General features: G+C 34.0%; 1 protein-coding gene and 1 long non-coding RNA gene across 2 annotated transcripts; both read left to right on the plus strand.

The window, feature by feature from the left end:
* The first annotated feature begins 6,508 nt into the window (after positions 1–6,508).
* Positions 6,509–8,723, plus strand: LOC126597332 (transcription factor MYB108-like). The gene is made up of 3 exons (XM_050264117.1): positions 6,509–6,868; positions 7,405–7,534; positions 7,692–8,723. The coding sequence occupies exons 1-3, from the start codon at positions 6,652–6,654 to the stop codon at positions 8,404–8,406; spliced, it is 1,062 nt and encodes a 353-aa protein (XP_050120074.1). The 5' UTR covers positions 6,509–6,651; the 3' UTR covers positions 8,407–8,723.
* Positions 8,724–14,213: 5,490 nt separating this feature from the next.
* On the plus strand, positions 14,214–15,392 carry LOC126597338 (uncharacterized). The gene is made up of 3 exons (XR_007614218.1): positions 14,214–14,474; positions 14,562–14,622; positions 15,169–15,392. It is a non-coding gene; the product is annotated as an uncharacterized LOC126597338 (long non-coding RNA).
* Positions 15,393–17,343: the final 1,951 nt, after the last annotated feature.

Here is a 17,343-nt window from a genome sequence, read left to right on the forward strand (position 1 = left end):
TCTGGTGTTCTTCTGTGCTCTTTTGTTTATATGATCACGGTTAAGCTATGTCAATATTTTATATCACTATTTATTTTTGTTTTATTATCTTTATAAAAAAAAAACTATATAAAATGTTGACGTGGCTTAATCGTGACCACACAAAATAGAAAGGCACGGGAGGGCACGGGAAGTAGGAGCCTAGACAATCCTTGTCCGTTTCAGTTTTCACACTATATACATACATATATATATCAGTTGGACCTTTATATAATTGTATTCTGATCACGCTGGTGCTCAAACAATTTTAAAACCAAAGGAATACTCATAACAGAACTATTAACTGAATTATTAAAGGGTTCTGCACAATAATTGCTTGTTTTTCACCCTGCAAAGTGGCACAGAGAGTGTTTTTTCACCGTTGAGTATTACTAGGGTAGAAAAAAGGTGTTTGCAGATGTTATCTGTTTTTTTCTCCATATAATTTTGCCTTTTACTTGGTAAAGGGGTAATTTGGGCATGAGCTGCATGACCCAGTACGTAGAAGCAAGTAACCGACTCATGACAAAGATTGAACACCTATATTTTCACTTTCCTTCCCCCAAGTTACTGAACAAGCGTGGATGCCAAGTTACTGTAGATGGAGCTAGAAATTTACGTAGGGTTAGGCTACTATTTTCTCTTTGTGGAGCAAGGAGTGTAAATTTAGTTTAGGATGGACTAAATTTTGTCATCACAAATTTAGGGTAAATATTAGTAGTAATTTCGGATTTCTCCAACAAATGAACAAGGCTATAGCCCATGGAAGCATGTAGCTGACTGCAGTGACGAAACTACATAGGAACAAGGAGGTGCGGTCGCATCTCCAATCATTAGAAATTGACCTTAAGATCAAGAATCCACTCCTCTAATTTCTCTGAACATGCACATAATGGTTTCATTTTCTACTTCTCTACCCCCTCAACACCATGATCTTCTTCTCTCCCTTCTCATGGATTCATGTGAGTGTGATTGTGACCTCCATTTGATGTTCTCTCTGTTTTTATCGTCTTCTTTTGGTTGGGGTTGTCATTATTTGTGTTTGTGTTTGAGATGTACTAATTGTAGTGTTACTCCATTACGAATTTGTAAACGTGTCATTAGAATGATTAACTTGATGTTTATGATTTGGTTATCTACATTTTTTGAGACCTTTTACCCCTTTAAATTTCGCCCCTTGCCCCTCCCTCGATAATTCTTGACTTCGCTACTAGCTGACTAGACTCTTATTATTGGATATTGTGTACAAGAAATATACCTTGTACTTGTCTCATTGCTCATTTCTCTTCAAATTTAGACAGATAGAGATGAGAACAGTGACTCTGAAATATATGGAAGTTTCTCTCTGTGTTCGACAATTCATTTTCTTAAATGTTAAATAATTAACTTTATAGAACACCAATTTGAACTTTTTTTTTTATGAACAACGATATTATCTACATTAAGGGAGAGAGTGAGTTAAGTCTTACAATAGACTAGTAATGATGTGGTTCAAATTCACCTTTGGCGAGAACCGAACTTAAGACCTCTTACTTACAAGTGAAGAAGAATACTACTATCTGTAGTACTAAATGGCAAGTTTGAACTAATTATATATGATAAATTCCTAAGCAAAATGAACACTTGGGTCATAAGGCTCAGGTGTTGAACCATAACAATAAACAAAACAGTTTTTTATTCCCCTTTTCTTCTCTTTCTTTTGTTGTACTCGGATTGGGATCCTCTCTGGATTTCACACTCCAGAGCCTGCGGACCCCACAATCCGGATCGTTGAATTTAAATTTAGCGGTCTCCGTTAGCCCATCCATTGGCCAACCTCACACACGTCCTTCTCTCCAACGCTCAAATCTCTCTCTCTTAAATGTTTCGAATTGCTTGATTCATAGGCTACAGAGTATGAGATCCAGAGTGGATCTCAATCCTTGTATTGGAGAGGGCATAATAAAAACCATGATTGGTTTTGTAGAATAGAGAGATGTTCCGTTTCTCACTATGTATAAATTAAAGCTACTTGATCGAAGTATGCTTCCATTTTAGAGTGAATATAAGTATATAAATATATGCCCCTACTATTTCGATAGGCTGTATGATTAATTAAACTAGCTTTTAGGCACTTAAACCTTATTCATTATTTTTATAAGCAACATTGTCATATCCAACTCATTCTGTAGGCCTCCACTAATTTCTTCTTCTTCTTTTGGTTTATGCAGCATAATCCTGCATAAACTTCATTAAACAATAATTATAAAAATTAGTAAACATCTTTTCGGTTTTAGTTCACACTGTGCCAACATTGGCTCCTTTGAATCATAACCCTAAACCCCAACTCCCACCAATTCTAAAGCTCATGGATGGAACCAGGTTATGTGATATTTCACGTGACTCCTAAATTCCCTTTCTTTTCTTCCTTTTTGTTTTGTATTTTATAACTTCCTCTACTTTTCATATTTCGGCTGGTTACATTGCTACTCGTAGGAGTGTTTTCTAAAAGTATTTTAAAAATAAATGGATATATAAAATATGGAGAAATATGTGCATACAGACAACCGTCCTAATAAAAAACTTGAAAACACATATGTAAATTTCCGACCAAATCGACATAAAGTATTTGGAGAACACAAAAGATGTTCCCCTGATATGAGAAAGAGAGGGCCGGAATTGGATACTGAGGAACAATAAAAAATCTACATTAGCAAGGTGCATGCATATATTGCATAAACATCGCACGTGTTGATCATGCCCTCCTCTTTTTGTATCAACTCATATATAAAAACAGAGATTTTGTGTTTGTATTATGTTTATAAACTTGTCACACAAATTAATGTGCATGCATGTATCTAATGCTATGAGTTTCCCTTCACCGGCCCCGGTAGCTTTTCTTCTTTCTCTTAAGGTTCGGCCATAAATTTTCGCTTTAGAATCAAGTCAATCAACAAAAATAAGATTAAAGGTTAATCATATTCTCATGACGGATTATACCATATATATAATACTGTGTGAAATTGTTCTTTAAACCACGACGTAAATAAAAATATTTGTGTCTGAGACAATATACTGGTTCATTTGATTCGTGGATTACAGCCATAGGAATCATTTATGTGAATCATTCTTATATGTGATAAAACCAGTGATGGGAACGAATAATGCCAAATGGATTTTAAACCCACTTCTACTTTTTTTTCTTCTATAAATTACCATCAGTGTAAATTTGTACGTAATACTGTTTTAATTTACATAGGAATGCAAATGTATTATTGGAAAACAAACCATTTTTCTCGTTTCCTTTCTCCGTAGTTTTCAAACTCTGGAATGAAACTCTTCCGTTATCATGCTCTATAGGAATTAACTCTTCATTCTCAAACAGACTTTCTATGAACCAAATGAGTGTTATGCTAAAAAAAATTAAAGGACGAGAAAAGAAGAAAACTTACTGAAAAACTCTGAATCTTATTATATATAGACAAAAGAAAGAACACTACAAAATTGTCAAAAGGCAACATAACACGAAAAGACCACACCTTGCTAAATTTGAGTTACACGATTTGTAAAAACTTAACTCTGGACAAATAGGAAAGGCAAAAAAACCCTAGTAATAGATAGGAAAGTACAGAACTCTAATACATGAAATACCAAAATACAACAACATCAACAAAGCCTTATCCTAAGTGGGGTTGGCTATATGAATCCTAGAACGTCACTGTGCTCGTTTTGTGCCAATTTCGTTTAAGATTCATTATCATAAGGATTCAACGTAAGAACGAAGTGCCAATTGTTCACTACCTAATGCTCTCCCCCTCCTCCTTCATCCGGGTTTGGGACCGATAATGTAAGATAAACTCCCACAGGCAGAGTTGAAATACCAAAATACAAGGTGAAAAAAAAGAAGCAGTATATCAATAGTTAGTTGATTAAACACACCAATAGTTTAGTTGCAAGATTGACGATGCATAATCTAGAGATTAGTAGGCTAAAACTTCTTCCTTTAATTAAAATTGCATTAATTAGCAGCAGTGGAGTACTATATCTACTTCCGTTTCTTTAATTATCACTCCCGCATTGTCAACTTTTGAGCAACTTTAATCACCAATTTGCTATGATATTTGATGGCCGTCTACTGTGCTTTAATATAAGTGGGATAAAAAAATTAAATACAAGTATTTAATTAAAGTTTTGCCCTTTCTGCTAGGTAATCAAAGCATTTATTTGGATGAACTCCTATCAATGATCAGCCTGCTCAAACTGGCAAAACTATATGTACATTTGATTTGTAAAGTTCAAATTAACTGCAAGGGCATGTAATTTTGGTGATCGAGAGCATCTACGATGCCACGTCTAAGATTTATTTGTGAAGCTCGAATTATGTTTAAAGTTAAACTTCCACATTACAAAGAACTTGTAACTCAATTAGTTAAGAGTATACACAATTACTCTTGGTATCTTGAGTCCAAATCTATTCTCATACTTGTGTAAGAAAAATGTGTAAACTTCCTTTACGATATACAACATTATAGGACCAATCCCAAGTTGTGGTGAATAAAAGCCGACCTATTAGACGGAGACAGCTTTGTGTGGGGACTGCTAGCTCATATCAAGGAGGTTGTTTATAAAGAATATTAGAAGATTAGAGCTCTAATAACCTCACAAAAGATTAATTTAATTTTCATATTCACTGGGAAAAGGGGTGTTGAGCAGTCAAATGCTGTACCTTCTCAACACTCATCAGAAATTCAGACTGTAGGTTGGGGTTTGTAACTATTAATTAGTAGCCTGAGGCTACGAGAGGTGCTTAATTGGATTATTTGCCAGAAAAAAAGGGGAAAAAAGATAAATTGGATACAAGAAAATAAAATAAAAGAAAAACGTTTTCTTTGTTGTAATTGGACAATACATGAAAAGAAAACAAACAAACAAACAAACAACTTTTTTTTATATTTAAATTTATTATTATTAATGGATGGGGAAATGATTCGAAACTATTACAATAATTTAGGAGAGATGAGAGTTTCGAACTCGGAACCTATGGGTGGAAATCCAACACCATATCCGCTAGGATATTGGACCACATGAAACAAACAAACAAATTAACAATGTTTGATCACTTATTTTATAAATTGATTGATGCTAAAACGAAAAAAAGGTGTTACTTTTTCATATGCCTCACCTATTTTGAGTAAGATTTTCAATGAATATTATCTAGTAATTTAAATAAAAGTAATCAATAGGATGAGAATTAGTCTCATATTGGTTGAATTGGTTGAATTAGTGTATATATTTATTGAGTCCCTTCACATAACAAGCCATGTTTCTGATCGGATAAGTTTTTTTATTTCCTTTTGGCAATAAGGCTAGCCAGGTAAGCAGCAGAGCCAGTATATCGGTTGGTGATCTTAATCGCAGGACCACAAAATGGAATTCTCGATCACCCTATGATCTCTTCACTTGTCAGCTTAAACTTGTGGATTGAAATATGCAAAACCTTTTATTAGAGCATTTTCAATGGAGATATGCACATTTGAGATCATTTACATCCCATTTTATATTTTTCATGGACGTAAACGTGAGTTGTACTCCAATAGTAGAGATATAAAATTGAAATTCCGTTAATTTTTCTCTCCACGAGATGTAAAAATAATATGCAAATTTGCATTTTTTTTACATTTTCCGATCAAGTTATAAATTCCAGTTTTTCATTGGAGAACTTTCCGGATAACAGAAATGTAAAATACCCATTTCAAGACATTTTACATCTTCCGTTGGAGATGTCCTTAGGCATCCACCAAGAGATATTGTTCTTGTACTCCATAAAAATGTACAAAGAAAATCTCCAACCCATGAAGCAAAAAAAGAAGATTAAATAAGGTTCAAAGAGCTGTTCTTGACACTTCTTATTGTTTTCTGTTGATATGGATGTGATTCGAGGTTAATATTCTTTCCCGATTATATATAGACAAGTTTGAATTTGTGGAGCTTGTGGCATCTAACTAGCAGGCACAAGATTCATTTAACTAATTAATCAGAGTGCCAAAAGAATAAGCATATGAATAGAAGAAGAAAACAGAGTAATCCATTAGAAAACTTGTCGTCATCACAAAGTAGAATTTGGCAGTTCCATATATAATAAGAATAAAAATTTACAAAAAAAAAAAATGCAACATGCTTCGAGATGGATAAAAACCATTTTCTAAACTCAAAATGCACGCACGCACGTATTCGTTTACAAAGGCACAACAAAGAGGAGGAGGTAATAAAGTCAAAGGGTCAAACTTGAAAGCCTCTTTTTCTAACTAATATATTTACTTAAGTTAAACAAGCTTAAGTGTGTGTGCTTAATTATTGGATTAAAAAGTAATTAGACTTCCCAACTCCAACAAGTCCCCATTGCGGCATTGTGTAAGTCCGTCCTAGTCCTACATCTATCCTACTCATCTCTCACATGCTTAACTTTTTCTCCATTTTCAAACCTATCATTTCATCTATAAAAGCCATCCCCTCTCTGTTTCCCGTACATCCATCCAACTCTCTCTCTCTCTCTCTCTCTCTCTCTCTCTCTCAAAATCTCCAAGAACAAAGCAAGGAAAACATTAAGCAAACCCTTTTTTGTGTGTGTCCATTTGGAGAATTGATATTCTGGAGATGGACATGGCGAAAGGAAGCAGAGGCTGCAACAGCCCATCGTCACAAGTCTCGGCAGAAATCCTCAATGAAACTGGCTCTCATGATCATGAGGAAGCTGAGGATCAGATGATGGACCTGCGAAGAGGGCCTTGGACTGTTGAGGAAGACCTAGCTCTCATGAATTACATTGCTAACCACGGCGAAGGCCGCTGGAACTCCCTCGCTCGCTGCGCAGGTAAATCATAATTTTATAATAAGATGAGTTTAGCGTAAATTATTCTATCGTTTATCAACAATATAGAAATTGGCTTAATAGTTGGGTATTTCTTTTTACAGCTTTTTGTTTAGTTCATTGAGATGGGTTTTAAATTGTCGTGAGAAAGAGTCAAAGAAACTCCATAATTTGCACCAAAAAAAATCATTTCTCTTCTGGGTCCTATGAAAAGGATAGATATAGAGTGAAAAGCTTCACTTTTTCTTGAAAAGAAAAACAATTAGTGCGTGAAAATTTATAAAGATTTGGGAGTGAGAATATGCTAGATATGTTGATGATGATGTGAACTACATCTTCCATGAAGATTTCTATAATTCTTTAGCTAGCCTTATCCCCAGAGGCTACAAAAGCTTATATATATTTTAGAGAACCCAATTGTCATAAAGTATGAGCAATTTGAAGGAAATAATTAAAAAATGTTCTTAAAAGAACTTCACTTAAATTATTTTGCTACAAAATATCTGACAAACTTATTCAACTTTGCAACCAAAACCCAGGTCTGAAAAGAACTGGAAAGAGCTGCAGATTGCGGTGGCTCAACTATCTCCGCCCTGATGTCCGTCGTGGTAACATCAGTCTTGAAGAACAGCTTTTGATTCTGGAACTTCATTCTCGCTGGGGTAACAGGTAATTATACATAATCATCATCAAAACATACGATAAAAATTATTCTAAGAATCTATCTACGTATATGGATTTTAGATTTTTTATGTCTGCTTTCTCGAATTAACCCTAATGAGTAAATCCAAAGACAAAAAGGTCACTTTTCTGTCAATCTTTACAGATGGTCGAAAATTGCACAGCACTTGCCAGGAAGGACTGACAATGAGATAAAAAACTATTGGAGGACCCGTGTCCAAAAACATGCCAAGCAACTCAAATGTGATGTCAACAGCAAGCAGTTCAAGGACACCATGAGATACCTCTGGATGCCTAGATTGGTCGAAAGAATCCAAGCCGCCGCGGCCACCTCCACTGCCACTAACGCCACCGCCACTAATTCCTCTATCGCTGCCCCAGCTACCACTCACCACTTCAACAACAACATTAACAACAACTTCCAATCATCAGCACAAATGTTATTACAGCCAAGTCACCATCACTTCGGGGTTTCATCACACTCCCAACTCACACCGAGTTACAGTACCCCGGAGAATTCTAGTACAGCGGCCTCATCGGACTCGTTTGGGACTCAGGTATCACCTGTTTCCGACCTCACTGATTATTACACCCCTACTACTGCTGCTGCGGCTATCTCGGTTAACAATAACCCTACCCCGGATAATAGTTACTTCGTCCAGGCCAATCATCAAGTTGGTACTTACGACAACTACCCGGGGTACTTCGGTAATCAAGGGTTCGGATTAGAACATTTCCAAAACATGGACGAGCAAAACAACAATGATCAGTGGGGCACTGTGGACAGTGGGGACATATCGGACAATTTGTGGAATGTTGAGGACATGTGGTTCTTACAACAGCAGCTCAGCAACATTTGATGATCGAACGTGTGAAATTACTATAAAAGGGGGTGAAAGTGATGCATTCATTGTAGCTAGAGATAAAAACAGAACAAAAATGTAGAAGAAAATATATTTCGGGAAATAGAAGAAAAACCCATGAAATAGAATTTATCTAAATATAGGATTTGTGAAGGACATAGATCTAATTGTTGATTAATAACCGGTTTGTAATTTGTTCTTTTTTATTTTTGGGTGAGGAATCTGTAATTTGAGATTTTATTTTTTAATTTCTTCTTTCTTTGGAATGTATGACATTGAATTTATGCAACCAGATTTGTTAAGTTGGCACATAATTACGATCATATTTGTGTATTACTTACTAATTTTTATGATAAACATAATATTTGAAATTTGACTACTATACAATTACCCCCTCTACGTTCATATACTGTTTATTAGTATATATATACATTAAAATTGTAACTTACGTCAAAATGCATGTAAGTTTTAAAAATTTGTTAAGAATCCGATTTGTGATATGTTTCTTGTTTTAATAAAAAACATAAAAAAATTAATTAATTGTTTTAAGATTGACTGCATTATAGAAGCATGTTTAATAAGATATTTTATTTTAAATATATTATAATACAAAATAAGTGCATAATTGGTTCCACCATCTTTAGTTACTTATGTCCTTATTAAACTGTTATAATATGCAACTGATTAAGTGGTGCAAACTTTTGAAAGTCTTGTCCATGGGGCCTGAACCAGATTAAAGCCCCCTCAAAGTTTCTAGATTGCTAAAAGGTAGTTTGCAATTATTTTCCCTACGTGGTGTCGTGGGATTTGTGGACTTGTATCTTAAGTTAGCCATTAAGAACAACTTTCCACAGGTTAATTAAAAAAAAGAGAGCTTTATCTCTTGTTAGTTAGCCATATCAAATGCCATCTAAATACGATGTCAAAGCTCCATTTCTTTTTTGTATGCCCTCGTACCGACGTGACAAGTTGCTTAATTAGAACCCATTTAGCAAGACAAATCAAAGATGGTGTGTGACGTGTGTCCATAATCATATAATCCAAATCTTCAGCTAGTTTAATTGGTAACCGATTTGTTTGATACTGCCTTTATGTTGAATTATCTTTTGCTATGGTTCTAGAAAAAGGCTTAAATAACATCAATGTATATTTTCACTTCTAGGTCGAAGTTGAAAGATTTTTAAAAAGGCTTATTGACATGTTTATGGCAAGTTTATCGAAGGTGAATTTAAAAATGTCTCGTTTTTGAAGGTTGGCAAATCAATTATTAATATTTGAAGTGGTTTCTTGTGTTTATATTTATTGCAATGGAACAACACATCTAGTTATCTTTTTTGTGTATCGTCATAATTTTTTTTTATGAGATCTATTCGATTACTTAATATCATTAAGATACCTACTCAAATCCAACAAAATTCCATCGTGTGGAAAAATAAAAACATGAAGAAATTTGTATTCTTTAAAAGAAAGAAAACAAATCCTAATTGGAGGGCTATTAAATATAGGTTGGCACGTGCAAAGGTGAAAAAAGTCGAAATAAAACGTGATGGAATGGTAGACTACGAGAAAGAGAAATAGGGTGTATGGCGGCGGGAATTTTTGCAGGCCGCGTGCCCATAAGAGAAGCCACCACAGTGGTCCCGGTCGGTGACGGGGTTGAGGACCTGCCACGTGTTACATATGCACAGGAAGTAGAGTGCCTTGTGAGTTTTGGCTCTCTTCTTTCAAAACCCACGGATTAAGTGATTTGGGCTACTGAAATTTAATTTAACGACTAAAAACAGAAAAAGTTAGTAAATTTTTTTTAAGAATTATAATAATTTTTTACCATTAAATTAAATTAAAAAAATCCAGACCATTTTATCTGTGGGCTTTAGAGGAAGAGATTTGAAGATGATCTCTTTCCCCAAGGCCGCTTTCTGGACAGAAGCACTGAGAGCCGCAACCCTTGAAACTGCCCCTATAAAACCAGTGCACGTATGACCTATACATACATAAAAACCTATATGTATATGTATATGTTTATACAATGCACATACGGTGTGCATACGGTATGGGGGACTCGCTAAATTGAATGTACAACTGGACTCCACAATCACAAATGGTCTTGGAGACATATCTTCCGCCACGTTGATTTCCAATTTTTCCCCTTCTAATTCAACGCAAAGCTTTTATGAGTGGAAAAATTTGCAATGTGTCAGAAAACAATATATTCCTAAGTGTTACAATACAAGTAGTAATAATTTTTTTTGAAACATCAAACTACTTATATTATGTTACTTGATACACAAGATTGTGTTTCGACACACAAAAAAAAATCTCTCCTATGAGTGCGTCCCCCTTTGAGAGTAGACCATCTACGACTTCTCAGTCAGGATTTGAGACCAATTTGGCTTACGTGGCACCTTGACTGCCTCTTAGCGCGGGCGTCGGTGGTGTTATTTGTTCCTCAGGTGGCTATTGCATGCATTGTACAATCCACCTAAAACCTGAAAGGAGCAAATGTATCCATATGATTCAGGCATATATAGAACCTTAAAAATAGAGAGATTCATTTAATTTGACAAGAACAAAAAGAGATGTGATCGATGGTTCGAACTGCCCATTTGTTTCGTTACTCATCACTAAAGGTTAACTAATTTGATGTTAAACGTTTTAAGTCTCGTTTGGTCTCAATGATAAGATTGAAATGAATAAATCTTATATTAACATATGTTAAAGTTACAAATAAAAATTCATGTTCCGTGATTACTCTGACATATTAATCTAAGTATTTAAGATTGTGGGTATGAGTTTGAACTTAAGATTATCATTGAAATACGAGCGCGCTTTAAAAACAATTGCATTGTCATTGGAAAAATTTCGTAGTCCCATATTGTACAATATTATATGTATATATGCATATACATATGTACTGTAGAATATTATATGTATATGCATACCATACAATATTATATGAATATATATATGTACGTGGATATTTTTATATATGTTCTAAATTTTGATGACAATTTGATTTTGAACTGGTACAGCCTTTTTTTGTGTCCTATGGGTGTTCTAGTGTGTATAGAACAGAAGTTGGTGAAAACAAACTAATATAGGGCGGTGAGGAAGAGTCAAAATGCTTTATTTTCAAAGTTTTCATGCAACCAGTCTTTTGACATTATGTAGCTTCAACTCATTCTTCTTCATAACATTGAATATAGTAAGCAATAACGTTTAATATAGCTGCAGGTAGCCGAGTTTAAATTGGTACAAAATGCCATGCATGCTCCGGATGCAAATTTCCGCCATCTTCTCATTTGACGAAAATGCACCTGTAAAATAATGATACCTAAGATTAAGGCCAAAAGTCTCATGTGCTCACGATGAATGAGAGGTTTTGGCTAAAGAATCTTTGATGCTAAAGTTAGAATTCTAATAAGAATATGTTTAGGAGTTTGTGGGTAACAAATGACTTAGATTTTTAGTGGGAAAATATGGCTATTTATAGGGGAGTAGCCCATTCTATTTGGAGAATAGTGGCTGGCCATATATGGTAGAATTGTGTGAATAATTAACCTGGTAATTAATCCGAAATTAAATAGGAAAATTGGGAGTTAGCTTTTGAATAATGATTTGATGAGGAATGATGAGAGAGATTTGAATAAATACCATTTTGATCACCTTTGACTCTTCCTTGATTGAGCCGTTATTGTCCGTTGCATGCTCTTGGGAATCCCGGTGTGCCTCGAGGGTAATTTTGTCATTTTAATCCAAAAATCCACGTGTCACCTCTATAATTTTCTTAATTATTTTTGGCTCCACGCATGCATACACATATGCTTTGTTAGCCAGTTAATTAGTATACAGCATATTGTTAATAGCCATCATTTGTTAACCTTGAAATATAATTGTTTTCAAACAATAACATTCGCGATTATCAACATATATACTAATATATACGAGATGTAAGATGAAGATCTATGATCAATCACACAATGAATCATCTATAATTTGTTATAAATTAAACTCATCTTTCAGATCAATTGAACTTAAAATTCTCATTTACAGATAAAGAAAAATACCATAAAAATTATCGTCCTATTGTCATCAAGTGTAAAAGTTTGATAGCCCTAAACCCACACGTCCCCAAAAGACAAAAACTTACAAAGAGATTGTATTAATGTCCACCGCTTCCTTTTAGGTAAACAAAAGAACTTGTTAATCAAGATCATCCAATAAAGCATTCTCTTCACTTTCCCCAATTAGAGAACAATTAGGGCCACACACGTACTTAAGCATCATAATCTCACAGACAAAACCACATGGTAACCTAATCAAGCAGCGACAAATTTCATTATTTCCGGACCCGTGTACAAACAGAGATATTGAGCCCACATGGATTTTCCCAGTTCTTACAACTCTGGACCACCTTGAAGCACTTTCTCTTCTCTTTTACTAAGCATATTCGAGCTGATTGATGTATCCATTCCCATTCCCTTATTCCCATTCCCCTTCCCATTCCCTTAAATCTGTCACCGATGATATCAATTGCGTGAAGCTTTGTGTTGAAAACGAAGTTCTTAAATTAATTAGGGTTTGTCAAAGGCCTCCACAGCCACAAATTGTAGAGATAATGAGCTTAATAGATTCTAAGCTTAGCTACTAATTAATTGTGTCATGTCTTTCTAGTTTTGATGCCCTAAATTGTATAGAAGATGATTCCAACCCGTAACACATAAACTAAGTGCCCTTGTTAGTGTTTCATTTTTGAGTTATATGATAAGATCTTATTTAGTACTTGGATTATGTCATTGACTCGTTGTACTTATCTTGTTAGGGTGGTATATTTGTTCATGCTTACATATAAGTAGGGTTCTTTAATTCATGTTCATGTTAAGAATAAGATTAATTAAGGAAAGCAAACTCGATTACGAATTTAAAAACCATATGATCCGGTACCTTAATGGTCTTCCAAATAATTGAAATTGATAAACTTCTTAATCCATAGAAATTAACGAGTCTTCAAAATTTTACCTGTACCTTGGAGATTAACAATTTTGATTTTCCTCAATTTAGCCATTGATGTTTTGTGCGAGACCACTAAAAAAGTGTAAAATTTTCGATACCCACTAGTAAAAAAAAACCCTGGCACGATGAAACACACATCGTCGTGCAAAGTTATTACTACAAAAGTGGCTTATTGTGTTGGAGACTGGTGGTGGTTTTATACAATGTATTGTCAGATAAGACATTTTCGACATCCTGTTTAGATGATGTTGGATAACAAAGCAGTATTGTCGCTTATAACTGACAGGACTTGCTTTTTGTTTTTTTAAATATTTTCAAACTGGTGTCAGATAGCTTAATGTCAGCATTACTGTCACTTATAATCGACATGACTTGCTTTTTGTTTTTAAATATTTTCAAACTTGGCAGTACTGTCAATTATAACCGACAAAACTTACTTTTTGTTTTTTTAAATATTTTCAAACTTGCGTCGGATAGCATAATGTTGGTTTTATGGCGTGAAATATTTGGGCATGAATTTTCCCGCTAGTTTTGCACGCGGAATTGGGTAGAGTGATGTTAGTGGGCACAAGGTGGTGTCGGTTTTAACCAATGGAATTAATATATGATGTCAGTCTAGTTTTCTACCCGAAATAAAAGCCTTATCTTCCCCCATTTCCGTCTTGCGCCGCTTCTTCCTCCTTGTTTCTTTCTCCTTCACCTACCGTCGAAACAACACCGCTATCACCCTACCTTTGAAGCATCCCCGTGGCTCTCTTTCCACTACTCTTCAAAACTTTCAATCTCTTTTTTCTCTATTTATTTTCTAAAAGAAAAAAAAAAAACCATCTTTGCAGAAAATGTTTAAATTTTTCTTTGAAATTCTTGCCCATCCCTGAAATTTTCTTTTTGGGTTTGGTCCTTAGGTCATAAATTTAAAAAGGTTTTGGCTTTCAAAGGAGGTGGAGATTGGTTCTACAGCAATAGGTGATGTCGTAGTGGAGCAGTTGCCCGACAAGAATCCTTACAACTCTGACATCCTTTCCAATCTTGAAAACCACGTCAACGAGTAGGTATGTATCTCTGTCTCTTTATTGATGGAAATCAATTCTTGGGTTTGATTAATTTTGATTTAATGATTGGTCATTTGGTTGTTTTAGGTTTCTTCACAAATCAATACTTGGGTTTAATGCCAATCTCTGCCTTCTTTGCCTCTATCAGGTAAATTTGAGAGTTGAGTTTTTGTTTTTCTTTGTTTTTTCTTTATATTAGATTTTGATTTAGAGTCAATGCATAAGTGATTTTTTTTTTCTATTGTGTTTTGTTTTGATTTGAAAATTATTGCAAAAGTGAAATATATTGATTTGAAAATTCATAGTTTTTTGCAAATTTGCTTAACTGGTCTTGAATTTTCTTAATTGCATTTTGTATTAGAATCCATAATTTATTGCGAAGTTGGACTTTGTTAGTTGGTTTTCAGTTTATATTCTATAATTTACTGAAAATTTGAACTCTATTAATTGGTTTGCGTTTTTAAATTCCGTTAATTATTTATTTTATTTAATAAAAAAACTGACACACCCCGATCCTAGAATCAAGGCGTGCTGGTGATTTGAGTTATTTGCTGTTATATATGGTTATACATATACTATTTTTCAGGGAAAGTATACAAATTTTACAGCGAGGGGTTAGAAGTGTTATTAAATGAAATATTTTCGAAAAGCTTTGTTTTACTGACCCACTCAATCTTGTTTTGCGCCCCTCCAGGTTCTAGTTAGCAGTGTTGGTGGCTCACGAGGATTCCCACGGCGTTCAGACAGACTACTTAAATGTAGGACTCACCTTTGGGTGTTGTAATTTAGTAATGGTCCTACTTGACTGCACCTAGTACTTATGTTCTGATTATGTGTGTTTCATTCTTAAACTCACTCTAGCATGTTAGTTGGATATTATTGCTAGTAGTTGGTTTTTATTCCTTCGTATTTCTCTTATCTTGTTGCTTCTGCGTCGCACTTTTGTTTACGTCACGCCCACGTGACGGCCAGCACGCCTTGATTCTAGGATCGGGGTGTGTCAAAACTGGAATAGGCTTTATATATATATATATATATATTATAATTATTAATGGTTAGTGGTGTTAGTTATGAGCAACACAAATATGCTTTTTTTAATTATCCGACGGGAGTTTCTATATCACTTTTATTCGACACTACTATCATTTTTTAGTTGTAAAGGCTTTCCTTTTTCATGGCGGATTAAGGAAACTAATTGACAGCAAAAGCCTTTTCATGATGCTAGCAACGCTGTAAGTTCTTCTATCCGCCATTACATGAGTTTTTATTGGATTTTTTCTTAATATCCGATAGGAATGAGTTTTCTTGTCGCTTTTTAAAATGACACTATTGGGTACTTTTGTAGTAGTGAATCTTGCACGATGAAATTTTGTGCGACAAAACTTTAAACTTTGTCGCGCAAAGTCTTTACAAAAATAAAAAAATAAAAAATTATTTTTAAATCTTTGTGCAACGTAATCCAAATATTTCGTCGCCTAAACCAATTTATTTTTGTTTTTTATTTAATTTCATATTATAAATTTTAAAATATAGATATTTTCATAAATTTTTGTTATTTTTTTAAAATTTTGCGCAACGAATATCAATATTTCGTCGCCTAAACCTTATTTACTTATTTTTTATTTATTTTTATATTTTATATTGTTTAACTAAATTATTTTTTTATTTTTTATTATTTTCTTTGTGCGACGAATACACATTTGGTCGCCTAAACCTTATTCATTTTAATTTATTTATATTTTAAATTGTAAAATAAAATTATTTTCTTTTTTATTATTTATAAAAAAATATTTTTATAAATTTTGCGCGATCAACTAATATTTCGTCAAGCAAAATCCTTAAATTTGGGCAGGAGCCAAAAATGAGATGCCGGATTTTTTTTTTGAATTTTTTTTATTGAAAATATAATTTTAGCCTTTCCAACTCAATTTTCTTCATATAAAACCTTACATAAATTTTTTAGTCAAAGAAAACCCAATGACTAGGATCCACATAAGCAAATTCATTAATTTCATATTACTTCACACATTTTACATTTTTCACATGCCTGAAATACCCTATTACATATTTGATGTAGACAATTAATTGTAAGGGGAGAGTAAATGATTTTGCAACAAGAAAAAAAAAAGACATTAATGTTAAAAATTTATTGCATATTAATTTTTTAGAAAGGCTTTGAATTTTCATAAAACTATTCGATTCGGTTTTTTTTCACCATACTCTTGAATACTTTTGAATTTATCCTTTTTTTATTAATATATTAGAACATTGTATTTCATTATCTACATGCACATTAATTTACCTACAACAATTATACCACAGGTGTAATATAATATCTCTTTTTTACAATGATGCAAAATAATGTTTATACCAACAACAAAACGTGCCTAACATATGTACTAATAGATGGAAAATAATTTACCTATATTAAGAAGAAATGTAGTTCGATGCATAGTATTAACAACAATAAAACGTGCCTAATGTCACAGCCCGTCCCGGGATTCTAAATATCGGGGACGAGAAATGACGGAATTACCCTTGACGGGTATTAAGGTATGTGTGTGTGTGTGATATATTATTGGACTAAATACATTCCTAAGCTTTTGGAAATAATTTAAGTTGGATAAAAATTGGGTTGTATGTTTTGTGTGGTTAGGGATTAAAATTGGTATGTATGGTTTTGGTTGGACCACACACATGCACAGGACCCTTCTCCATTTTCCCCTGTGCTCTCTCTCTCTCCTCTCCGTTTCAGTCTCACTCTCTCCCTCTCGAAACAGTACGGACGAGGCCAATACCCTCGAACTTTCACGGATCGACGCCAAAAAGGTATGGTTCTTCATCATTTCGACCTCCTGAGTCGTTTGGT

This window comes from Malus sylvestris, chromosome 13, assembly GCF_916048215.2.
Source record: "Malus sylvestris chromosome 13, drMalSylv7.2, whole genome shotgun sequence".
Lineage (NCBI taxonomy): Eukaryota > Viridiplantae > Streptophyta > Magnoliopsida > Rosales > Rosaceae > Malus > Malus sylvestris.